The sequence below is a fragment of the Equus asinus genome, chromosome X (assembly GCF_041296235.1).
Source record: "Equus asinus isolate D_3611 breed Donkey chromosome X, EquAss-T2T_v2, whole genome shotgun sequence".
Taxonomy (NCBI): Eukaryota; Metazoa; Chordata; class Mammalia; order Perissodactyla; family Equidae; genus Equus; species Equus asinus.
In genome coordinates, this window is record NC_091820.1 from 101,481,692 (window position 1) to 101,509,093 (window position 27,402).

General features: G+C 41.1%; 1 protein-coding gene across 1 annotated transcript in view; it reads left to right on the forward strand.

Annotated features, from left to right (window-relative positions):
- LOC106839719 (NACHT, LRR and PYD domains-containing protein 12-like) overlaps positions 1–6,216 on the forward strand; it is a 39,333-nt gene extending 33,117 nt beyond the window's left edge. The window contains exon 13 of the mRNA XM_044763792.2: positions 2,855–6,216. Coding sequence (XP_044619727.1) covers positions 2,855–2,936 — 82 coding nt within the window. The 3' untranslated portion in view covers positions 2,937–6,216. The remainder of the gene's footprint in view (positions 1–2,854) is intronic.
- The last annotated feature ends 21,186 nt before the right edge of the window (positions 6,217–27,402 follow it).

The following is a 27,402-nucleotide window of genomic DNA, read 5'->3' on the forward strand; positions in this document are numbered from 1 at the left end:
CAATAATAGTTCAGAATACAAAATAAAGGACACACACACGCACAGAATAGACACCATTCACTGAGCTCAAATAAATTTTGAATGTTAGAGTGTACATAAGACAAACAACACTGAAATCAAAAGAAATATATACTTACTGAGGTAAGATGAGAGGAAACTATGGATCATTTAAAGTGGTGGTGGGCTAGAGGAGGGTAAATCCAGGAAAGCCTCCTATAAAGGAGGCATCTTCTCTGCAAATTGGAAAGAGGGGAGGAAGAAGGTTATTTTCTAAGAACTGCTTGAGTGTGGAATCTGAATCTTATTCCTCATTGTATTTTTCCTTGTAAACTTCCCAGCTCAGTGCTCTGTATATAGTAAATACATATAGCAGACTAGTTCGTAATTTAGGGCATCTAGGGGCAAGGCAAGGAGACAGTTAATGATATGTTCAATAAAGATTAGGTGTCTAGACATTCAGAAGGCCAAGGGTAAAGAAGAGGTTGTGGCCTCAGAGTGACAAAGCTTACCTTCATTCATTCCACAAGCACTTGCTGAGTATCTGCTATGTGCTAGGCAGATGTACCAGGTGCTAGGAGACAGGAATGAATAAGACACGAGACACGGTCTGTGTTCTTCAGGGCCAGTGGGCCTAGTAGTATAGACAGGCACGTAAACTGATGAATGCAATCAGGTAATCATGGCAGGAGACAACTCGCCCAGCCCAAGAGTGTCAGGGAAAGCTTCTTTGGAGAAAGAGCCACCTGAGTTGAGTCTCAGGACTATAGCCAGGGGAAATGAGGGTAAAGATGAAGAAGGGTAGTCCAGACTCAGGAGACAGCATGAGCAAAGTTAGCCAGACAATAAGCAGCACAGTTTATGGTACTTGATGGGGATAGAGGTGGGCAATCTCCAGGAAGTTTGCTATTGCTGGAGCATAGAGTACAAAGTAGAATGTGTCAAAAAATGAGCCTGAGGGGGTAGGCAAGGCCTTGTATGCCATGTGTGATTACTAAGACCTATTAACAGAATTCTGGGGACAAATTCAGTCATCATTCTCTTTCCCTCACATACTCTAGTAGCAGTGCATTTTGAGGTCTCTCCTTCCCTTTCTAAACTGGTCCCAAAGATGGAGCCAGTTTTGCTTACAAAGCTGGTTGGAGAATCAGTCCGCTGCTGCTGCTGTTTCTCACTGCCACATGGGACCGATCCTGAGAACTGCTCCTGCCCAGTCCCACAGAAGCTTGGTGGCTGGTTGGTGATGCCCTGGCTGGTCTGGATCCCTCCCAGCCCTGCAGTACCATTATGCTTGGGCTCTGAGGCACAGATACCTTGGTCCACAGCCAAGTGTGCAGCCATCGCTTTTTAAAGTACCGTATATATCAGGGTGGTTGGGTCTAGAGGAGCTCCTTGAATCATCCACAGGTATATATGTGTGAAACTCTCCCTTGCCCACAAAGGTGTAAGCCCCTGAGTTGAGTCAGGGGCCCCACTTAAACCTTCTTTCGTCAAGATAATTTTGTTTTAGGGGCCTTGGTGCCTTTCCCAGGCACTGGACCCTGGAGAAAACCTCCTAGCTCACCCTGATACATGTTCCTAATTCTAAATTTGGAAAGATGGGGTTGAGAGTAACCGGTATCTTAGCTCTCAGAAGACCTCTTGGCTTCCTAAGCTGTTGGCCCACTCATTCCTCAGAAGTGACCTCTACATATGAGGAGGTAAGACAGCTTTTGCTAAGTCACTCAGAAAATTCTAAAGGTCTTGTTACCCTTCCATGGCATTAAATGTGTACTTACCCTACAATTGCATAACTAGCAGGGCTACTCATTTCACTTTGCTAGATAAAGATTAGCTTCTATCCATTTAAAACTCAAAACTGTACTTCACTACATACTTGAAAGAGCTGGACCTTCTTTTGTAGTCAGTGGGTTTTAATCGGAGACATGCATGTGGAGTTTGAAGTGCCTGTGGGACACTGTAGGAAGTTTTCTAGTAGGTAGGCAGTTGGATGTAGGAATGTGCCCTGGAGATGATAGCTGAAGCCATGACAATGGATGAGATCTTCTAGGGAGAGTCAGAAGAGAACCTCTGAAGAACATCTCTGGGTAATTGGCCCTGGGCAATACCAATTTTTAAGAGGCAGATATGGAAAGGAAAATCCTTGGAGAAAACCAAGAAAGAAAGATGTCCTGGAAACTATGGGAAAAGTGAGTTTCAAGGAAGGAAGAGTAAGTGCTCAACAGTACCAAGTGTAGCAGTGAGGTCCAAAAGGATGAGTACTGCAAAGTGTCCATGGGATTTTGCAATTAGAAGGCCATAGATGACCTTGTCCAGGGCCATTTTAGTGGTGTGGTGGGGCCGGAAACCAGATTGCAGTGACTTGAAGAGATGGGAGAAAAGGAAGTGGAGAAGGAGTGGAGACTACTTTTTCAAGAAGTTTGTGAAAAGGAGAAGCAATATGGGGTCATAGCTGGGGGGAATTGTGGGACTGCAGGAAGGAGGGAGTTGTTCTTTTTCTTTTTTGCCTTATTTTAGGATAGACACATTTGTAGGCTGAGAGAAAGGAGCCCAGAGAGAGGAGAGGGAGAGGTTATACTTACAGGAGCGGGGACTGAGGGATTACTGGAGCAGGGCCTTAGACAAAGGCAGGGAGGGACAGAAGTGAAAATCCAGGAGGAAGTTAAGTGTTTTCTCTTTTGAGACCCAAGGAAAGGAGCTAAGGCTGAGGAAGGAGATGATAGACAGCCAAGTGGGTGAAGTAAGTGAGTGGTGCCATGGAGCAAGTGTGAATGGGAATCTTTTCCTTGATAATAGGAAAGCTTCTGATGGCGTCTGCTGGCTTAACTTGACACAAGATTCTTTTCATTTTTCATAGCATTGACACGGATCATTTACATGAAGAAACACTCAGAAAGATGGAAGCTTTAAAAATAAGCAAGCCTGGAATCACCTGGTAGTTTCCAAGGAGAGCCCCCGAATCAGCTGCACATAGACCCCCCCCATCTGGCACCATCTTTGATAGTATTCTTGTTCTAAACCTGTTAACCTTTGCTGAGGACACTAGTGTGAAACAAGCAGCAATGATTGCTATTTCTTATATAGATCCATCCACTAAGTAGGATGTAAAAGGCAGAAACACCTTAGTTCAAATGTCTTCAGCAATAATACCTTGCATTCTTATATTGTGTTATAATGTTGACTGTGTCTTCACAAAAACCCTGGAAGATGGGAAGATGAGGCTCAGAGAGGTGGTGACTAGCTCCAGGTCACAAAGCTCATTAGTGGGACAGTTGGGACTGGAATCCAGCCAGGTCTCCCAATACCCAGACCAGGCAGGGAAACAATAGAAAAAGGACATGTGAATGAGTCCACTTAAAGAAACAAGATACTTTAATCCATTTTGAGTATCTTCTTTCTTTAAGTGGACTCAAGACTTGAATGTAAGACCTGAAACCATAAAACTCCTAGAAGAAAATATAGACAGTACACTCTTTGACACTGGTCTTAGCAGCATCTTTTCAAATACCATATCTACTCAGGCAAGGGAAACAAAAGAAAAGGTTAACTAATGGGACTACATCAGATGAAAAAGTTAACTAATTGGACTACATCAGACTAAAAAGTATCTGCAAAGCAAAGGAAACCATGAACAAAACAAAAAGACAACCCACCAACTGGGAGAAAATATTTGCAAATCATTTATCCAACAAGGAGTTAATCTCCAAACTATACAAACAACTCATACAACTCAACAACAAAAAAACAAACAACCCGGTCAAAAATGGGCAGAGGACATGAACAGATATTTTTCCAAAGAAGATACACAGATGGCCGGTAGACACATGAAATGATGTTCAACATCACTAATTATTAGGGAAAAGCATATCAAAACTATGTTGAGATATCACCTTACACCAGTTAGAATGGCTATAATTACCAAGACAAAAACAGCAAATGTTGGAGAAGATGTGGGGAAAAGGGAACCCTCATACACTGCTGGTGGGATTGCAAACTGGTGCAGCCACTATGGAAAACAGTATGGAGATTTCTCAGAAAATTAAAAATAGAAATACTGTGCTATCCAGCTATCCCACTACTGGGTATTTATCCAAAGAACTTGAAATCAATGACCCAAAGAGATTTATGCACTTCTATGTTCATTGCAGCATTATTCACAAAAGCCAAGACATGGAAGCAACCCAAGTGCCCTTCTACCGATGAATGGATAAAGATGATGTCATGTATACACAAACACACACACGCACACACACGCACATACACGCACACACTGGAATACTACTCAGCCATAAAAAAGACATAATTGTTCCATTTGCAACAACATAGATGGACCTTGAGGATATGATGTTAAGCGAAATAAGCCAGACAGAGAAAGAGGAATACTGCATGATTTCACTTGTGTTTGGAAGATAGAAAATACATGGATAAAGAGAACAGATTAGTGGTTATCGGAGGGGAAGGGGGTTGGGGAGTGTGAAAAGGATAAAGAGGCACATATGTATGGTGATGGACAAAAATTAAGACTACTAGTGGTGAGCACAATGAAGTCTATTCAGAAATTCATAAATAATAATCTACACCTGAAATTACACAATGTTATAAACCATTATGATCTCAATAAAATTACTGGGAACAAAAGATACTTGAAGTGATTAAAGGACAAGAGGGTATACAAACACTTGTTATATATCTTATGGTGCTGATTTTAAGTAAAACTGTAATTCACAAAAGAGAGAGGAATGAGCTGGATTAATAGGGAAAGTGAGACTTGAGGTGGGCCTTGAGAATGAGTAGGATTGAAGTAGGGGGAGATATACTGGCCCGTGTCTGTAAGACTGTAAGCCACGGCTGTGTTTGTGAGGAGCTCACCAAAAGCGCCTTGGGAGAGAGAAATGTTTGCATTAGAGTTTCTTAGCTGGGTATCCGTATCCCAGGCTCCTGAGGGTGCTCTCCAGTTCCCAGGCTCAACTCCCTCTCTGAACTTGTAACACCTCCCTCACGTGTGTGTTCTTGTTCACGGGCTCCTCTGACTGACTCACTCCTCATCCCTGACAGCATATAGCAGAGTCTGGCGTGGATCCTGCACGACCCCATGTTTCTGTCTCTGCCTGGCCTCCACAGAACACCAGATGAGACAAGTGGAGAGAGGGAATGCCAGGCAAGGAATATAGCACAAAGTCTGTGAAATAGGAGCGAATGTGGTGTGGGGTCGATAGAAGAGTCGGCTGTCCTGATTAAGGTGTACAGTTGTCTCTGGAAGCTACTTGACTAGCAGTGTGACCCTGAATAAGTCACTTGGTTTCTTGGAGCCTTAATTTTCTCGTCTATAAAATGGACATAAATTGACATTAACCTTTCAGGGCTGTTGTTCACAACATGGTGCCTACCCCACAGTAGGTACCGATTAATGGTAGCTGTTTGTATGAGTGTGGACCTGTAATATCACTCAGCTGTGTAGTCTTGGAGCTCCCAGATTTTCGTGCTGTGTAGTCAGTGTGAACTGTGTGTTTGAACTAAATGAGTGTGCTGAAGGCAGTGAATCTAGTGGGAGAAGAGACACACAGTGGGAAGTTATTGCAAGCGAGAGGACCAGCTGCTCCGTGACCTTATCCATCATCATGTATTGTTCCCCACTGCCCTGGGAGATGGTACTCTCAGTCAGGAGACCAGGTCTGGCCTGAGAAGAATGGTCAAGATCGCAGTTTGTTTCCAGTTTTCTCAAGTTCTTCTTTCCCCTTAGTTATTTAACACTTATTTATTGAGCATTTATTATGTGCCAGTTTTTGTGCTAAGTGTTGGCTTTTGAATATGCCTTTTCCTGTGCACTTCCCCTACCATGTTCTCTGACTGCCCTGGTCTCTCTTTCAGTCTGGTAAACACGTGATAATACTCAGTCACATTAAGAGCTCAAAGATATAATGTTAAATTAAAAATTTCAAAGCTCTGTGTGTGTGTATGTGTGTGTGTGTATCCTATTTGTGTGCAAAAGGCTAAATATGCATGTGTCTGTATGTGTCCAGTATATGTATGGAAGGAAGGATATATACAAGAAATTGCTAACAACAGTTACCTCTGGCAAGTGGAATTTGGCAAGCAGGGGCAGTGGGAGAAGAGGAAAGGAACTTTTCATTTTCATCTATAGCCCTCTGTTCTACTTGATGTTTTTACCATGTGCATGTATTATTTTTGTAATTAATAAACTTGATGCTAAAAATAAAACTCATTTATACTGAGGAGTTATTTCTTTTTCTTTAAAACATGATGATTTAGAAGAAAATATGGGGCAGGCATTTATAAGCATGCATAAAAACCCAAAGGAAAAGAATGAAAGATTTGATAACAACAAAATTACAAACCTCTTTATGAAAAAAATAACCCATAAATTAAAAGGCTGGTGATAAACTGGAAGAATGTATTCAGCACGTGTATAAAGACAAGGCTGATGTCCATAATATAAATAACAAACCAGTATGAAAAACAACATAGAGGACTTCTACTTCTATAATAACAAGTCTCAGCAAAGTTAAAGGATTCGAGTCATGCAAAGTATGTTCTCTGACCACAGTGGAGTTAAGCTAAAAATCAGTAAAAGAAAGATATATGAAAAGATAGATGAAAGATATACCGAAATTAACCCACTTCTAAATACTCCATGGCTCAAGAGTAAGTCTCAAGGGAAATTAGAAAGTATTTTAAACTGAGTGAAAATGAAAACATGAGACATACAGATTTGTGGGATATAGCTAACACAGTACTCAGAAAGAAATTTATAGCACTAAACAGCTACATTAGAAAAGCAAAGTCTTAAATCAATGACCTCAGCTTCCAAAATAAGAAACTACAAAAAGATTAAGTTTAATTCAAAGTAAGCAGAAGAAAGGAAATAATAAAGATAAGAGCAGAGTACCTATATACTGTATGATTCCATTTTTATAAAATTTAGAAAATTAAAAGCATTATATATAGTGACGGTAGATTAGTGGTTACCTAGCAACAGAGTTGGGGACAGGAAGGGATGCATTATAAAAGGGCACAAGAAAATATTTGGGGGTGATTGACATGCTCATTTTCTTGTTTGTGGTGATTTCACTCAAAATTCATCAAATTGTATTCTTTAAATATGTCTAGCTTATTGTATATTAATTATACCTTAATATAGCTATAAACACACACACACTCAAAAACATGTCTTAAAGAGTCATTTAAGGACACCAGGTATCTAACCCTCTATTCTACAGAGAAGGAACCTGGAGTCCAAAGAGGTCAAGGTCATGCAGCCAATCCATGATAAGACTGGGATTAGAATTTAAGTGTCCTTATTCCTGGTCTTGCTCTTATTAGTATATCAAAGGCAGAGCTCAGATCAAAGGAATAGATCAATTGCAACTGGTGGGTTTTCAGTCTTTTGTGGCATACCAATGGGAAAGAGACGTGCACGATGAAAAAGGATGATTTTTCCAGGATTCTTTCAGTGATGTGCTGGAACTGGCTCACACTGACTTGTGACAGTTGATGGTTAAATTTTCAGGAATTTTGTGTCAGCTGCCAAACAAATCCATTATTAAAAATTAAATGATACAAACTTGCCGTTACGTAAACTTTATTAAAATTAAGGTAATAAATACTCTAAACTCATCACTTCCTAATTGTTTTGCTGCATTTTACTGCCATCTGTGCTCTTGAGGTTATTCACATGTATTGTATCTGTGTGGTGGAAATGTTAAATGAGGTTCTACTCTGCATCTCTTCTCTGTTCCACATTCAATGACATCACACTGGTAGCTTGAAATTGGCTGTGGTGGGAGTGTTTACACCATAGAAATCAGCAAATGCTACAAATTAGGGATCTTCCTCCCCTTAACCCCAGAGAGCTGCTTGTTAAACATTTACCAGAACATTTCTGCCTCAAAGCATCACTTGCCGTGGCATTTGTTTAAGGCTAGCCTGGAAGGCAACCCATCAATGCCTAGAGTCATGCTGGGTAATCAGTAGGCAGTCAATAAATGTTTGGGGGTAACCGATTATCCTGGGTTATCCAGGATTTTCTTGATTCCTGAACATCCCAGGAAATTCCTCAGTCCTGGGCCAGCCAGCATAGTTGAGCACTCTAGTGTTTGCACTTTTTTTTTTTTTTTAAAGGAACCAGGTGTGTAAATAAATTGAAAGCTATCTTCTTTCTTGGAAAAATAGCCCAAATATATCTCCTCTGTGAGATAGCTAGTGGCACATTTCTGCATAAAGCCCCACAGTAGTAGCTAAATAGTATCTAGGAGGAAAGACAGGACCTTGCATGTGGTAGGCCCTCAAGAAATGTCCATTGGCAGAATATGACTGGAGAAAGGCAAGTCTGCAATGGGAATGGAGGCCCAAAGATGGTGGAAAACTACAGAGTCTGGTCTACCAGCAGGTGGCAACTGCAGGTGGCCAGAGACTCTGGATCTGAGGCAGGCAGGGGTTGGGGAAGCCTCAAAAGAGAAAGGATCGAAAAATATATTGTCAGTGAGAGCTGACAGTATAGTGAGTGTGAATGCTAAAGAGGGTGGCTGCAACTTAGAGGTGTTATTGTGGTTGTTAGCACTTTGAGGACCTCAGAGGAGTTTACTCTCTGCCTGCCCCTTCCACTTCGTTTCCTTCCTTTCTTTTTTTCTGTTCAAGAGTCACTCCACCAAGGGCTGAGTAGGCAGTTGCATATGCAGCATGGGAAAGTTTTCTCTGCCCAAAGACCTGCCCCCTCCTTCCTCTCCACCACCCAGACCTGCAATTTTCACCACAAGTCAATCTCTGTCCTGAGTTAAGCTGCTCAAAAGCACTGAACAGTAAGGAAACAAAAAGCTATTAGCAGCCTGTTAACATTTGACTTCAGATTAGTAAATTAGTTCCTAATTGGTCCCCAAGAGGCTGGAACATACAGAGCAAGTGAGCTTTGGTGGTGAGAAGAGGAGAGGAGAAGGCTCTGGAACATTGGCCTGGTCTGGGCACATCACTAAGAACCTGAATTGGAGAGAGAGGTAATGACCTAGGCACGGAAGAGAGATACCAGAAGCAAATGTCACCCATTTCCCAGGTTTATTTATGGTTGATTCAGTGTCTCTTGCTCACTTGTCTCTCTCTTGCTTTTCCAACTCCAGGAAATCTTCCTTGAAAAAGTTCCATTCCCTAGTGTGAAAGTATCACACTCCTTCTCACCAAGACACTCCTTAATCCCCATCAGAATGCCGGGGATTGGGAGGGAGCGATGCCTCCTTTCCCGGAAGAAACAGATAGCAATAATAATAACAATAGCAATGATAATAGTAAGAATCATTACTGTTCAAGTACTTAGTTATGACAGGCATTGTGCTTTACTATATTTTTTCACTTAATTCTGTGAAGTAGACATTTATTTTCTTCATGTTATATGTGAGATGCTGAGTTGTCAAGTAATTTGCCAAAAGTCACACAGGTGCTAAGTGGCAGAGCCAGAATGCAAACTTGTCTGATCCCAAAATCTGTGCTCTTAACAACCATAACTCTTCATGTAGACTCCAGCTAGGGTTGGAGGAAGAAGGAGGTAGACGTAAAAGAAGAAGTATTTCATTCAACAAATGTGTATGCACTTCCTACTATGTGCTGGGCCTATGGGGTATAAAAAGATGAATGAGCACAGGCCTTGCCCTTAATGAGAATACAGTTGAACAGAGGGGATATGTCCACTGTTCCAATAGCTCTAATAGAAGACAGACTTGGGTCAGGACCATGACATAATCATGATAAGAGCTACCAGTTATTGAGAGCATACTATGGGTCAGGCACTATGCTAATACATTCTACATATATTTAATGCTCATGACAACTCTGGGACTATTACTGCATTTTACAGATGAGAAAACAAGGCTAACAGAGGCTTCATTAACTTCTGTGCCTCAGAATAGTGTGTTACCGGGCTCTTCAGAGGCAGAAGGAGAGAACTGGACTGACCGTTCACTTATACCTCCTTTTTGAGTGAACTAGAGGTATCTGCACCAAGCGCAGAGCCCACAAACCAGAGCCACCAGCTGTTTCAAGATCATGTGTACCTCTGCCAGCACCTAATCTGCAGCAGCTTGACACTATATTTTCATTGCATTTGAAACTTTGAAAACAGTGAGGGCCACCAGAGTGCCATCATTGGCCACCACCACAAATGCGCCCCACACCACCTTTCTTGGGTTTAAAATCATTTATTAATTATGACTACTAAGTGCCACTGAACTGTACACTTTAAAATGGTTAAAATGGTACATTTTATGCCGTGTATTTTGTCACAATAAAAAACATTTGTTACACAAAATGTTAACTTTTAGACAAAGTTTAATATACATTGCATGGTTACAGAAAGTCACTTTCCTGCAAAAAAGGTTCAAAAGCTAAATACTCTATGATTGAGTTCATAATCAGGGCAACAGAGCCTTTTTCCATGAGATGAACTCTGCCACCACCTCGGCAGTTTTGGGCAGCAACCATGCTGCCGTCATCTCTCACGTTCTCATGCTATTATTTTGTGCCTCTTCTTCCCAGTCCTTTTTCCCATGACTCCCTTCTTGCACAAATATTTCCACTGTGTCCCCAGATCTTTTGTTGTGTGATAAACAAGCTCTCCTACATTCCTCCTTGTCACCAAATGCTACTTGCTCCTCCTTGCCCTAGCTGACTCTGGCACTTTGCCAAGGACAAAGAGACTCGCATCCTCCTGCTTTTCTGAGGTAGCTTTGAGGTCCTTGTTTCTCTGCTGCGCTGGAAAGATGTTAAGGCACATGCCAGCTGAATCAATCACTTGCCACACCTCATCTCTGTCGCCTAGGCACTGGTCATGCCCCCAGAGTAATACAGGCCTTTTAGCCTCTTAACACACAGTCTTCCTTGCCAAAATTCATGTCATTGTCCTGGGGGTTACACTGTTCACCTGGTTTATTCATTTAAAACTTGTGCCTAGCAGTTCTTGACTTCTTAAAACATAATGCCCTTGAACTGCCTCCGTTTTAGTCACCCTCTTTCATGGCTACCCTCTGGACCTTTGCAGCCCAATATAGTAGCCACTAGCCACGGGAGGCTATTCAAATTTAAATTAACTAAAATTAAATAAAAATTTAAAATTAGCTCCTCAGTTGCACCAGTCACATTTCAAGTGCTCAATAGCCACCTGTGGGTAGTGGCTTCCATATTAGATAAAGCAGATAGAGAGAATTTCCATCATTAAAGAAAGTTCTGTTAGATAGCATAGCTCATGACATTGTCCTTACCCAGAACTGTTCTACCTCAACGATATTTAAAAACATGTTGTATATCTATAATTTGCTAGGCATTGGCCAAGGAGCTGAAGATACAATGGTGAACAAAACAGATATCATTTATTAAGGCTTACTACACAGCTATAGTAATCAAGATAGTGCGGCAGTGCAAGAGGGGTAGACACATAGATCATTGAAATAGAATAGAGAACCTAGAAATAGACTCACAAATATGTCTTTTTTTTTTTTAACAAAGCAGTTCAATGGAGGAAGGATAGCCTTTTCAACACATGGTGTTGGAGCAATAGGATGTTTGTAGGCACAAACACACAAAAAAGAAAACATGAACCTCAGCCTAAACCTCACACTTTATACAAAAGTTAAAATGAATTGCAAGCTGAAATGTAAAATGTAAAAGCATAAAACCTTAGAAAAAGCATAGGAGAAAATTTTCGGGATCTAGGGCTAGGCAAAATTAAAACCTTATTTATAGACTTTCACTCTGCAGAAGATTCTGTCAAGAGGATGAAAAGACGAGCTACAAACCAGGAGAAAATGTTTATAAACCATGTATTCAACAAATGATTCATATCTAAAATATATAAAGAACTCTCAAAAATCAGCAGAAAAAACCTAGACAATCCAATTAGAAAACGGGCAAAAGACAGGAATGCACATTTCACTGAAGAGGATATACACATGTCAAATTAGCACATGAGATGATGTTGAACATCATTAGCCATTAGAGAAATGCAAATAGAACCACAATGAAATACCATTGCACACCTATCAGAATGGCAAAAATAAAAAACAGTGGTAACACTTAGTGCTGATAATGACGCAGAGGAACAATCACTCACACATTGCTGGTGGAAATATAAAATGGTAGAGCCACTCTGAGACAGAATTTGGCAGTGAGAAGAATTTGGGAGTGAGAAGGATCTGGGAGAGAAATGGGTTTGGCTATAAAGGGCACCGTGAGAGATCCTTGCAGTGATGGAACTGTTCTTTGTTTTGACTGAATCAATGTCAATATTCTGGTTAGGATATTGCAGTATAGTTTTGCAGGATGTTACTGTGGGGAAAAGCTGGGTGAAGGATACATGAGATCTCTCTGTATTATTTCTTACAACGGCACGTGAATCTACAGTTATCTCGAAACAATGAGTTTAATTTAAAAAAGAAAAAGCCAAGGGAGGCGAACATTTCAAGAAGAAGAAAGTGATTAACTGATCAAATGCTGCCAAGAAATCTAGCAAGATGAGAAATGAAAAATGCCCATTAATTTTGACAATATGGAGGTTACTGTAACCTGGGCAGGAGCTGTTTTGCTGTAGTAAAGGGGCTGGAAACCAGGTGGAAGTGGACTGGGATGAAACAGGAGGCAAGGAAACAATGATAGTAACAAGAGACCACTCTCTCAAAAAGTTTAACTGTGAAGGAGAAGGCGGTAGCTTGAGTGACGTGTGGGGTTAAGCAAGTTTTTTTAAGGGGGGGTGTTTTTTTGTTTTTGTTTTTGTTTTTTTAAAGATTTTTAAAATTTTTTCCTTTTTCTCCCCAAAGCCCCCCAGTACATAGTTGTATATTCTTCATTGTGGGTCCTTCTAGTTGTGGCATGTGGGATACTGCCTCAGCGTGGTTTGATGAGCGGTGCCATGTCCGCGCCCAGGATTCGAACCAACGAAACACTGGGCCGCCTGCAGCGGAGCGCACGAACTTAACCACTGGGCCACGGGGCTAGCCCAGGTGTTTTGTCTTTAATGGAGACGATTCAACCTGTTTAAACCTGTTGGAAAGAATCCAATGGAGATGGAAAAATTGAACAAACAGGAAACATAAGGGATCATCAATAGTGTAAGGCTCCTGAAAGATAGCAGACAATGGGACCAAAAGTATACAGAGAGAGATTGCCACTGGAGAGAAGTAATTAACACCTTTTTCTAATGTAATGGAAGAGAATAAGATGAGGATGGAAGCAGATAATTTTCTCTGTGATGCTGGAAGAACTGCTGAGAGCAGGAGTGGATGTGAGGGGAAGAGGGAGGTATGTGAGGGAGAACTGGGGTTTAAGGAGACAGAGAAGGTTTGAAATATTTGTTCTGGAGAACGAGTTAACCAAAGAGATTTAGTAGGATTGTCTGGCAGTGTTGTGGGCCCCTTTGAGGATTGATGATCTTGAATTTCTTGTAAACCAGTATGCCTTGTTGTGTGAATTTCTCTAGCAGTGCTCAGGTGCAGGTGCAGAAAAAACAGAGTTGGGTTTAGCAGGATAGGGGTTTTAAAAAACAAGTTCAAGGCAAAGGAGCTTAGTACTGGCAATAATGTTACTGAAATGATAACCACAGCGTCTAATCTAAGTAATGAGGGAAATAAAAAAGAAGAGCCCTAATAGATTGAGAGGAAGTAGAGGGATCCACAGACTTCAGGAGCTGAGGAATGATCATGGTTCTAGTTGAAAAACTGGGAATAGAGAGGTTGTGGCTGGAAATTGGGATGCTTGAATTCATGACTTTGGGGATGAAGCACTTTCTGGTAATAACAAGATCTGGAGTGGGGCTATGGGTGTGTGTGACTAAGGTGAAAGAGAAGGTCTTTTGAGATAAGGAGGTCAAGGAACTGAGATGTTGGATGAGTTATCCTTGGGAATTTTGAGATCGCTAGAATAGTGCCAGGGTTTGAGGTGGAAGGAAAATCTGTGGACCACGGGTGAAAGTCATCAGTAAGTAAAGAAGAGAGGCTCAAAGGTAATTTGATGAGTGATGAAGAGAGGAAAAATGCATGTAATTAAATGGCGTCAAAGGATCTAATATGGTTTTTATAGTTTTTGCTTCTGTTTTAGGAGCATAGGGAAGTAATGGTTTAAAAGCAGAAATGTGGAGCAAGCAGGACATCGATCCCACCCTTTACTTTGCTTTGAGGACAGAAAAGATAAACCCTTTTCCACAAGGCTGCAGTGGTGGCCGCCAGGTTTCAATTAAGATCAGGGGATGAAGGGAACTCTGGATGAAGAGTCTGAGGATGTAGGAGGGCTTGCTAAATATGGTGAGGCAGTTCCAGTGGGTACAGAGGAAAATTTCAGGGGGTTAGGGAGGAGTGGAGCACTGGATCTGGGGCCAGGAAGTACATGGCATTATGGGGATGGTGGTGGGACAGATGCCAAGGAGAGAAGGAGTGATGACAAGCAGGGTGAGGGCCTGGTGGATTTAGTCTCAGCAGATCTTGGAGGAGAGAAGAAACTAGGCCTACCATCCAGAATTCCCTCAGCCTCGCATCTATAGTCTCTGCCTGTTTGGACTAATGTGGTGGCAAACCTAGGGGTTATAGTTTCTGCACTGGAAAGGCCTGCAGTGGCATTGGTCTCAGAAGAGGTAGCTTCAGTCTCAATGCTTGTGGCAAGGATTTGTGGCTTCTTTGGTGGCTAGAATTCCACTTCTCTGACCAAAATCTTCTGTCTCTCTAGTCTTTGTCTTTATTGTCACTACAGTTATTTTTCTAACTCATTCAACCCTTTAGTCCTTTGACCTCTCCATTATTTCTCAAGCAACGTATCAACCCTCTCTTCTTCATTTCCGCTCCTGACAACTATCTTATTAATATCTTCAAACTGCCGTGTTGCTGGTCCATCCATTGTACTTGCATAGTACCAGAACCCCAAACCTAGACCAACCCAAAATGTCTACCTCCTATGCATGAGGATTGGCTTCAGTCTCAACTGGGCTTTCCACACTGCCATGGATCCTTTGTATGCCCTTCGACAGCATTCTCTCCCATTCACCCAAGAACCCAGTTCAGCTCTTCACTTGTTTCCCTAAATCCCCTTCCCCCGTCTCTCAGCAGGTAACCTCTCAGCAGATAATCCCACTTTACCATAAATACAGAGGCCAGAAATAACCTTAACTTCCCACCGCCCAACATGATACACCCCTTGTAGACTTACAGGCATTTGTCTAAGGTTAATCATGGTATCTATGCTCTGTGTCCTCCTTCCTTCTTAGGACCTTTGATCCATTGTTTGGAAACTTTCTCTTCCTGCCCCACAGCTATATCTTCACCCTTTCCCTCTCTACTAACTTCTCTTTATCTCTAACACACACACCTGCCACACACATACACTGCTAGGTATAAATATGCTTAAGTATAATTCAACTTAAAAAAACAAATTATCCTTTCAAACAAGTATTTTTATGACACTTTCTTTAAAATTAGGTCTATTTTGACTGAATTCATTACACTTCCATTGCACAGTAGCTTGTTTTGGGGGGTGGGAGGGAAGAGAATGGAAGAGAGTAGAAGAGAAGGGAAGGGGAGGGGAGGGGAGGAGAGTGAAGAGAGGAGAGGAGAGAAGAGAAGGATGCTGACAGTGAGAGAAATGATGTTTCAATATGGCCTGTAGGAATATCAAGCAGCTATTAGAATGATGCTTACACAGCACATTTATTATAATGGCAAAGTGTTTACAATGTATTTTAATTGAAAACAAGTTATAAAACATTATGAAAACATTTTTGTAAAAATGTGTGTGTGTGTAGTTCAATGATGGGCCAGAAAGATAAATGCCAAAATGTTACCCGTGATTATTTCTGGCCTGTGGTATACCTTTGATTTACCAATATCTTCTAAATCTTCTATATTAAACATGTGACTTTTGTAATAGGGAAAAATATCTCCCTAGACACTAGATTGTTCCCTTCCTATAGTGACCCCTTTCTCTCTCTTCTTTCCTTCAAATCTAAACTTTTTGAATAGTCTCCATTCACTGTTTCCAGTTGTTTCCTCCCCAACCTCTCCTCAGTTGTTTGCATTCTGGCCTGAGTTCCCACCATCTAATGAAACCATCCTCACCAAGGTCACCCATGGCATCCTTGTTGCTAATCTCCTGGACATTTTCTGTACTTATCTGAACTGCCCAAGTTGTTGGACTGGATTTGATACTATATTATGGATCGCTCTGTTCTTCCTTATACTCCTTCACCTCTTGGGTCCCAGGACCACATTCTTTCCTAGGTTTGCTGGCAGCAAGGGTGTGAACTGGAAAGGCAGACAAAACTGGGTTTGAATCCTGGCTGTGCCACTGTACTAGCAACATGAACTTGGGCAGGCCACCTTAGTGTCTCTGAGCCTCAGTTTCCTCTCAGGAAAATGGGCATGATAATGTTTACTTCCTAAAGTTTTGTTATGCCTGCTTCCTAAAGTTTTGCTTAGGATTAAATGAGATAATGCTTGTGAAGTACTTAGCACAGTCATTGGCATGTGGCAAGTGGTAGTAAATGACAGTAGCAGCACTAGTAGAATTATTGTTATTCCTACTTTTCTGAATTCTCTTCTCAGGTTCCCCTGTAAATGTCAGTGCTCGCCAGAGTTCTGTCCTGGGTCTCGTTCTCTTCTGATGCTGTACCCTGTCCCTGGGTGATCTCATCCATGCTCATGGCTTCAACTGCCTCGTATGCTGATAAACTGTCAAATCTGCACCCTCATCCAAACCTTTCTCCTGAGTTCCAGATCCCTCTAACCATCTGCCTGAGGTTCACCACTTGGATGTCCCCTACCAGAATTTCAGAGATAGGAGGATTGTGTAGATCAGTGGTTATCAACTGGGGACCATTTTGTCCCCTCAGGGGGCATTTGGCAATGTCTGGAGTCATTTTTAGTTGTTGTGACTGGCAATGGATGGGGGTGTCCTACTGGCTTCTAGTGGGTGGAGGCCAGGGATGCAGCTAAACATCCCACAATGCGCAGGACAGCCCCCCACAACAAAGAATTATCTGACCCCAAATGTCAATAGTGTCAAGGTTGAGATACCCTGGCTTACATAATCTCTAAAGGCCCAGCTCTGACATTCTTGTAGGAGATATTTAAGTGGTGATGAACATGGACCATGAAGTCTCGAGAAGGAGCTGACATGATTAAGATCAGAGGGGTTTCAGCAGCGGAGTAATCGTTGGCCCCATCCTCCTCCCTCCTTGTTTGCCTTCCACCCCTCTTGCTGCTCTCCCTCTGCCTCCTTGGTAAACTCTTCTTCCTGTCTCTTTTCCTTATCTCTGCCCCTCTCAATATCTCTCCCTGAGTGACCTCATCTAGTTCTGTGGCTTCAACTTCAGCCTATACGCTGATGACTTCTGGGTCTACGTTTCCACGTCAGACTTTGATCTCTCCTGCTCCAGACTCACATAGCCACATAGCTATCTACTTACCATTATTCAGAATAACTTGTGAACATAATTTCTATTCTCATATCCAAGGTTTGAGGATTTTGAAGGACTACATACATGCTATGTTCTGCCCTGTGCCCTCTGCTTTATTCACTTAGCTGCCTACTGTCTCACGTTCACTTTTTTCTATCAAAATTTACCTATCAAGCAAATTACTCCCTGGAATTCTAGCAGATGGCAAGTGCTAATCTTATAAAATCATTCATACAAGTATTTGCCAAATGACCTAGTATGTTTGAGACACAGCACTGCCCTTAGGGAATTCAATATAAGGCTTTTGTAGGAGATATAAATGATTAAGCTTTATTCTGATTCTGTCACTAACTGGCTGCATGACTTTGGGTAAGTTAGTTTCATTTTCTTGACCTCAGCTTCCTCATCTGTAAATTAAGAGAGTTAGATGAGAACACTTTCCCTAATGGGTATGATTATAACAATCACCAAAGCTACTTGTGAAAAATAAAAATTTCCAGGCACTTCTCCAGAGGAGGATTCGGTATGGGTTGTATGTCGTGGATTTAACCAGGTAAAATCGCCTGTAGCAACCTTAACTCCAAGAAACAAACTTAAGTGCAGAAATCTCCATCTGCAGAAGTCAGGATTCTCCCTCCAATCCGGCTCTGTCCCATCCCAGAGGACCCAACACTCTTCCGCACGCCCAGCATTAATGCCTCTCCATATCCCTCCACACACTCCATAGCCACAGGAGAGGTCACATCTGTTGGAGTTAAGAGGGGACACAAAATCAAAGAAGACTTCGTGGAGGAGGTTGCATTTGGGCTGGGCCTTGAGGAATGGGACAGGATTTCACCAGAGATAGAGGGAAAGAATCGTTCAGAAAGAGGCTATGATGTGAATTCATTTATTCAGACAATGTTTACTGGTATCTACCATGTGCCAGGCTCTAACAACAAGGTGAAAGAGGGCACAGGCTTTGGAGTCAGAGGGACCTGGGCTCCAAATACCTATTGTACCTTCCTCCATCCCACCCTACTCACTGCTTACGGCAGCCTCCTGTTCTCCTGTCACAGAGGTGGCTCCTACACCCGCTCTCACTGCTGAAAGGCAGTTGTCTAATGGGCAGCCATGTTGCTTCACTTTCCGTCCAATTCCTGCTCCCCAAATATGCTTTCTAGGCAGCTGGAATTCTGTCCTGACACATCAGAGGCCCGTTTTGGTGACTTTGGAATTTGTCCGTAGCAACTTCAACTAAAGTATGCAAACTCAGGTGCAAAACTCCGAGTCCCTCACCCCCAGTGTCTGGTCAGGAAAAGCCCCTCAGAACCTTTTTGCACATGTTGCTGCCCACCCTCCCCAGTCTCTGTGCGCAAGTGCAGTGGTCTTGTAATGACCCTGTTGTCTCCCTTTCCTCATGTGGTGTGCCTGTGGTCACGTGGTTCCCAGGGGCTGCGTAGGCGTGTTTGTGAGGTTTTCTGCTCTAACCCATCGGTATTAGTGTGAGAAGGTTTATAGTTATAGTGACCCTATAGTTCACTGTTGCAAGCTGGGCTGTAAAAGCAACATTACTAATCTTTACACCATGACAAGAATGATCATATATCAAGACCTGCCTCCGGCGGAAGTAAGTCACAGAGCTGCCGGGGCAGGCTGTGATATATGGTCACCTTATTCATACCCTTATAAGAGTCTCAACTCCGAGACACAAAATCAGGAGTAAAAACCTCCACATGCAAGCAGGGCATCTGGCCCAGAAAGGCAGTTTAAACCTCTTGGTGCTAAGTCTGAAAAGATTGCATTAGTATTTTGTAATATTGGGTTGTATCTGCTTGCAACAAAGCGGAGTCTAAAATCAGCATGTAATGCCCAATCTCACTGGTCTGCCTGTGATGCATTCATAAGGTGACAATCCATGTTTACCAGAAGAAAAGGACCCCCCCTTAGGACCAATGAGACCAAGATAGTTGTAAGTATTCAGAAAATTTAGGAATTTTTTTTCGCTTTTTTAAAAATGCTTTTTGGTGAGGAAGATTGGCCCTGAGCTAACATCTGTTGCCAATCTTCCTCTTTTTTTTCCCTCCTCAAATCCCCAGTGGTTAGTCGCATATCCTAGTTGTAAGTCATTCTATTTCTTCAATGTGTGATGCCACCACAGCATGGCTTGATGAGTGGTGTGTAGGCCCGCACCCAGGATCCAAACTGGCGAACACTGGGCTGCCAAAGCAGAGCACGCAAACTTAACCACTTGGCCATGGGGCTGGCCCCAGTTTAGGAATTTTTAAGCTTAAAATCCCATTAGCTGAAGTAGTCAGTTCTAGCAGAAAGCAAAGGGAGACTGGAACTCCAGCCCCAGACACTTTTCAGCCAGGCTGGCTTGTGTATGTACGCATAGGAGGCCCAGGGCTGGCCAGTGGCTTCAGTACTTCAGCGACCCAGACCCCTTGCCACCACAACCAGGTGGGTCCTGGCCCTGAGGCAGTGGCAACCCCACCCACTCCCACTCCCTAGACATGATGGCTGCAGCAGCCTCCCTAGGTCCTGATAGCACCTACAGCTGACCAACTCCTGGCCCACCCTGGCCAGGCAGCTAAGGATGGGGCACCTCTGTGCGGTGGGCTTGGTGGGGCTTGAAGAATGGTGGCAGCCCAGATGCTAGGAAGACCATGAGGAGTCTTGAGGGCCCGAGAAGGCAGGTCAGCATGGACGCCAGCTGGGCCACCTCAACTTCAGACCATGGACCCACACAGTTCTGGGGATGTGGTGTGTCTGATGTTTTCCAGTTGGATGAGATACTACCTGGCCCTGGCAACAATGGACAAAGGCCTTGCTGGACCAGGTGTATGGAATCCTGAAAGAAGAAAAATGGAGGAGTCAGTGGCCAATGGGTAGTCTTCATTCTACCAGATCTTGATAATGGGAGAGAGAAAGGGTAAAATAACATACCACATTTGGTCAATAGGAAGTGTCCAACACACTTTGGGACAGTTTTCTGTCCCTTTTTAGAAGTCCTATATATATAATTGAAAAGGCTACTCTTAACTTTTCCCCAACCTTTTTAAAAAAACCTTGCATTGCTATATTAACATAGGTCTTCTAGATGTAAAGTCTCTTGTAAATGCACCATTTTTTCTCTTTTTAAAAATTAAATTTTTTGAGATAAATCTCACTATTTTAACTATTTTAAAATGTACAACTCAGTGATTTTTAGTGTATTTACAATGTTGTGCAACCATCACCACTATCCAATTCCAGAACATTTTCATTACCCCAAAGATAAGTCTAGTACTCACCAAGCAATTGCTCTCCATTCTCCCCCTGATAATCACTAATATACTTTCTGTCTCTATAGACTTGCCTATTCTGGACATTTTATATAACTGGAATCACACAATATGTAGCCTTTTGTGTCTGGCTTCTTTAACTTAGCCTAATGTTTTCAAGGGTCATCTGTGTATCAACACTTCATTCCTTTTTTATGGCTGGATGTTAATTCCATTGTACAGAAATATCACATTTTGTTTATCCATTCACCAGGTGATGGACAATTACCTTGTATCCACTTTTTGAATAATGACTAATTATTATGAATAATGATGCTATGAACATTTGTGCACAGGTTTTTGTTTGATCATAAGTTTTCAATTCTCATAAGTATATACCTTGGAGTGGAATTGCTGGGTCATACGATAACTCTTTGTTTAATTTCTGAAGAACTGCCAAACTTTTTTCCACAGCGGCTGCATCATTTTACATTCCCAGCAGCAATGTCTGAGGGTTCCAATTCTTCACATTTGCACTGACACATTGTTATTTTCTATTTGTTTAATTATAGCCACCCTAGTGGGTGTATCTCATTGTGGTTTTGATTTTCATTTTCCAAATAACTAATGATCTTTTCATGTGTATATTGGCCATTTGTGTATCTTCTTTGGAGAAATGTCTATTCAAATCCTTTGCCCATATTTAAGTTGGGTTGTTTATCTTTTTACTGTTGAGTTGTAAGAGTTCTAATATATTCTGTATACCAGACCACTATCAGGCCTATGATTTGAAAATATTTTCTGTAATCCCATAGGTTGTCTTTTCACTTTCTTAATAGTGTCCTTTCACATACAAAAGTTTTAATTTTTATGAAATCCAATTTATTTTTTCTTCAATTCCTTGTCCTTTGGGTATCATATTTGAGAAACAACTGCCTAATCCAAAGTATGAAGATTTATTGCCTATGTTTTCTTCTAAGAGTTTTATAGTATTTGTTCTTACATTTAGGCCTTTGGTTCACTCTGAGTTAATTTTTGCATATTGTGTGAGGTAGGGGTCCAAATTATTATTATTATTATTTTTTAATGTGGTATCTTTTTATCCCAGAACCATTTGTTGAAAAAACTATTTTTTCTCCATTGAATGGTCTTGGTACCCTTGTCAGAAATCAGCTGACCATAGATGGTTGGATTTATTTCTGGACTTTCAGTTCTATTCCATTGATCTGTATATCTGTTTATGACACAACCCCACTGTTTTGATTACTCTAGGTTTGCAGTAAGTTTTGAAATTGGGAAGTGTTCGTTCCCCAGCTTTGTTCTTCTTTTTCAAGATTGTTTTTCTTATTCACAGGCCCTTGTATTTCCATAAGAATTTTAGGACTAGCTTGTTAATTTTTCCAAAAACTGCAGTTGGAATTTTGATAAGGATTGCTTTGAGCCTGTAGATTAATTCAGCAAGTATTGCCTTCTGTACAGTTTTAAATCTTCCAATCCATGAACATGGGATGCCTTTCCATTTGCAGTAGTCCCCCCTTATCCATGGCTTCACATTCCATGGTTTCAGTTAACCACAGTCAACTGTAGTCCAAAAATATTAAATGAAAAACTCCAATAAGATATTTTGAGAGAGAGAGAGAGACACCACATTCACGTAATTTCTATTACACTATATTGTTATAATTGTTCTATTTTATTATTAGTTATTGTTAGTCTCTTACTGTGACTAATCTATACATTAAACTTTATCATAGGTATGTACGTATAGGAAAAAACATAGAATATGTAGGGTTCAGTACTATCCAGGGTTTCAGACATTCACTGGGAGTCTTGGAATGCATCCCCCATGGATAAGGGGGAGACTACTGTATTTAGGTCTTCTTTAATTTTTTTCTACAAATTTTGTAGTTTAGAGTGTATAGGTCTTGCACTTCCTTGGTTAAATTTATTCTTAGTCATTTCATTCTTTTTGATGCTATTGTAAATGAAATTGTATACTTAATTTTATTTTTGGATTTTGCATTGTTAGTGTACAGAAATACAACTGATTTTTGTATATTAGTCTTGCATCCTGCAACTTTGCTGAACTCACTTATTAATGACAGTACTTTATTTGTGGATACTTTAGGGTTTTCTACATATAAGACCAAGTCACCTGTGATCAGTGGTGCTTTTAATTCTTTCTTTCCTATATGGATGCCATTTATTTATTTTTCTTGCTTAATTGCCCTGACTAAAACCTCTCATACAATGTTAAATAGAAGTGTCAAGAGCAGACATCCTTCTCCTGTTCCTAATCTTAGGGGAAAATATTCATTTTTTCACCATTAAGTATGATGTTAGCTGTGGGTGTTTCATAGATACCCTTTATCATCTTCAGGAAATTCTCTCCTATTACTAGTATTTTGAGTGTTTTTATCATGAAAGGCTGTTGAATTTTGTCAAATGCTTTTTCTCTGTCTATTGAGATAATCATGTGGGGTTTTTTTTCCTGTTTGGTCTATTAATTACATTAACTGACTTTCATATGTTGAATCAATCTTGCATTCCGGGGAAAAATCCTGCTTAGTCATGTTGTATAATCCTTTAATATGCTGCTGTATTTGATTTTCTAGTATTTCATTGGGGATTTTGTGTCTATATTCATAAGGGATATTGGTCTGTAGTTTTCTTTTCTTGTGATGTTTTAGTCAGGTTTCTGTAATGCTGGCGTCATAGAATGATTTGTGATGTGTTCCCTCCTTTCCTACTTTTTGGAAGAGTTTGAGAAGTATTGGTTTTTATTCTTTAATTGTTTGGTAGAATTCACCAGTGAGACCGTCTGTTCCTGGGCTTTTCTTTGTTGGAAGATTTTTTTGTTTTTATGTTTACTAATGACTGTCTCAATGATTGTACCCATGGTATTTTAATTTGTAGAGGTGACTGAGTGTTGACATGAAGAAGCCAATGGTATTGAGAGAATATTTTTATTACTTACATTTCCCAAGAGCAGTGGTATGACATGCCATGCAGAGCCACATGGGAAAGCACCAGTGTCAGGCAGTGGGCAGAAAGGAGTGAGGGGAAAGCTTAGGTCAGAGCCTTTATTGGGGTTTCCACAGGAAGGGAAAGACAGGGCAAGGTAAGCAGCTTAGGACTGGCTAGTTTGAATAATTCTGATGGGCTTTTGGGCATAGGAGCTGTCCCTGTTTGTCTCATACCTGGCCCTGGGTCGATTTAGGGCAGGGGGAAATGTTGGTTTGGTATGTGACAGTTCGATAAGGAGGTGATTCAAAGTGTGGGGGCTGGATCACAGGGGAGATATAAACAACTTTGGCCATTAGTTTGGCCCTGTAATTAACAGATGCCAAACAGACAAATACAGCATCTAAGAAAACACAGAACACTGACTCAATCTGTTGCCTTGTTATAGGTCAATTCAGATGTTCAATTTCTTCTTCAGTCACTTTTTTTTCCCAAGGAAGATTAGCCCTGATCTAACACCTACCAATCCTCCTCTTTTTTATGAGGAAGACTGGTGCTGAGCTAACATCCGTGCCCATCTTCCTATAATTTATATGTGGGACGTCTACCACAGCATGGCTTGCCACACGGTGCCATGTCCACACCTGGGATCTGAAGCCTCCGAAGCGGAACGCATTTAACCACTGTGCCACTGGGCCGGCCCCTTCTTGAGTCACTTTTGATAGTTGGTGTGTTTCTAAGAATTTGTTTCATCTAGGTTATCCAATTTGTTGGTCTACATTTGTTCATAGTATTCTCTTGTAATCCATTTTTTTATTTCTGTAAGGTCAGTAGTAATGTCCTGAGTTTGATTCCTGATCTTAGTAATTTGACTCTTCTTTTTTTTTTTGGTCAATCTGGATAAAAGTGTGTCAATTATGCTGTTCTTTTCAAAGAATGAACTTTTAGTTTAATGGACTTTCTCTATTATTTTCTGTTCTCTAATTCATTTATTTAAGTCCTAATCTTTATTATTCCTTTTATTCTGCTTGCTTTGGGGTTAGTTTCCTCTTGTCTTTCTAATTTCTTTCTATCTTTTTCTTTCTTATTTTTTGGTGAGGAAGATTGGCCCTCAACTAACATCTGTTGCCAATATTCCTCTTTTTGCTTGAGGCAGGTTACTGCCAAGCCAACCTCTGTGCCAATCTTCCTCTATTTTATGTGTGATGCTGCCACAGCACAGCTTGATGAGTGGTGCTAGGTCCATGCCTGGGATGTGAACCTGCAAACCCCGGGCCACTGAAGTGGAGCATGTGAACTTAACCACTCCACCACCAGGCCAGCCCCTTTTCTAGTTTCTTAAGGTGAAAAATTTGGTTATGGATTTGCGAACCTTCTTCTTCTCTTTTTTTTATTTGAGGAAGATTAGCCCTGAGCTAACTACTGCCAGTCCTCCTCTTTTTGCTGAGGAAGCCTGGCCCTGAGCTAACATCTGTGCCCATCTTCTTCTACTTTATATGTGGGATGCCTACCACAGCATGGCGTGCCAAGTGGTGCCATGTCCGCACCCGGGATCCGAACTGGCGAACTCTGGGCCGCCGAAGTGGAATGTGAGCACTTAACCGCTGTGCCACTGGGCTGGCCCCCCGTCTTCTTTTTTTAATGTAGGTATTTTACTGATATAAATTTCCCTCTGAATGCTGCTTTTGCTGCATCCCGCATGTATTGATATGTTGTGTTTTCATTTTCATTCATCTCAAAGTATTTTCTATTTGACTTTGTGACTTCTTTGACTCAATGGCTATTTATGAGTGTGTTGTTTAGTTTCCACTTATTTGATTACTAATTTCATTCCACTATGGCAAGAGAACGTACTTTGTATGATTTCAATCTTTGAAAATTTGTTGAAGCACAACTAGAATGACCTGAAACTAGAATATACAACTATGTACTGGGGTGAAGAAGAGAAAAAAGATTGGCAACAGATGTTAGCTCAGGTGACAATCTTAAAAAACATAAATGAACAAATTTTAACAATCTGTTGAAACTTGCTTTGTGGTCTAATATATGGTCTATCCTGGAAAATGTTCCATGTGCATTTGAGAAGAATGTTTATTCTGCTGTTGTTGGGTGGAGTGTTCTCTAGATGTCTGTTAAGTCTAGTGTACCATTTTAATTTCCTACTTATTTCTTTTAATATATATTTTGAGTTATATCTCTTAGTAGTTGCCCTGGGGATCACAATTAACACTCTAAACTCTGACAATGCAGGATCGGGAAAAACTTCTAGCTCTCCAGAGTGAAGGCAGACAATAGTAAGTACATATTCAAATACTTGTGATATAGGGAGTTGTACAAAGTTTATTTGTAAATGTTCAAAGGGTTCCCAAGGCTGGGGTTCTTATCCATGTCTCATCTTCAGAGTTTTTTTCAGGGTTATGGATCTGACAGATAGAACATCCACTGGAGACTTCAGCTACTATCTAATTAAATTTTTCTCAACAATGTTATCCAAGAGTTGTTTTCAAGTTTGTTTACTATGATGGGTCATAGCCTGCAAATTTTCCATCAAGCTTCATTTCAGAGAGACTGGAGATATCAAGGGACAGTCTTGGTGTCTCCATAGCCCATTTGATGGAGAGAACACCCAGATTTCTCTCAGTATCTTTTTTTCAGAGTCTGAGGCTTTACTTGCAGTTTGCTCAAGGTTTCATAGAAGTAATCTGGAGTAACCAGATTGTCTTTAATTTGTCGAACCAATTCAACTTGGGTGAAAGTACCCTGTTTAGCATACTGGTCAGCAAAGTATCGTTTTGCCTCATGGGTTTGTTCCTTAGTATGAGCTTCAACTTTAATTACAGCCACTTCCTTAGAGAGGAGCAAGGCATCTAGCAAAGCTTGAATGTGCTCACACTGCTTATTGGAAGTACCAGCAGTTATTAGGAAATTCTACTGTTTCTATAGCATACCAAAATAATAAACCACACCAAAGGCATATCTGCTTTCTGTTTATGTTAGCCCTTTCATTTCTTGCTAGCTGGTAGGCTTGAGTCAATTCTACAAGTTCGGCTAATTATGCTAACTTGACTTCAGGAAGGGAATTGTATTCAATAAGCTCTTGGGAAGTAGTGACAGCATACCCAACTTGAAAATGTACTTGTTCAGCCTCAAGATATGCCTTGTCTACAAAGAATTCTGTTTGGGTTTATAGAGATGCTTCAAAGAGATAAGAGAGAGACAGGTAAAGTTCTTAGGTTAAAGTGAAACAATCATGAGATTCTCCCTTCTCTGGAAGAGGGAATAAGATAAATGGATTAAAATATGACACCAAGATATACAAATGGCCAATATATGCATGAACAGGCACTCAACAGCATTAATCATTAGGAAAATGTAAATCAAAACCACATTGAGATACTGTTTCATACTCACAAGGACAGCTATAATCAAAAAAGACATGGGCTGGCCTGGTGGCGTACTGGTTAAGTTCATGCACTCCACTTCAGCAGCCTGGGGTTCATGGGTTTGGATCCCAGGCACAGTCCTACACACTGCTCATTAAACCATGCTGTGGTGGTGTCCCACATACAAAATAGAGGAAGATTGGCCCGGATGTTAGTTCAGTGACAATCTTCCTCATGCAAAAAGAGGACAATTGGCAACAGATGTTAGCTCAGGCTAATCTTCCTCACCATAAAAGCAAAAAAAAAAAAATAAAATAAGAAAGACAATGACAATTGTTGTGAGGATGCGGGAGATGGAATCCCCATATATTGATAGTGGGAATGT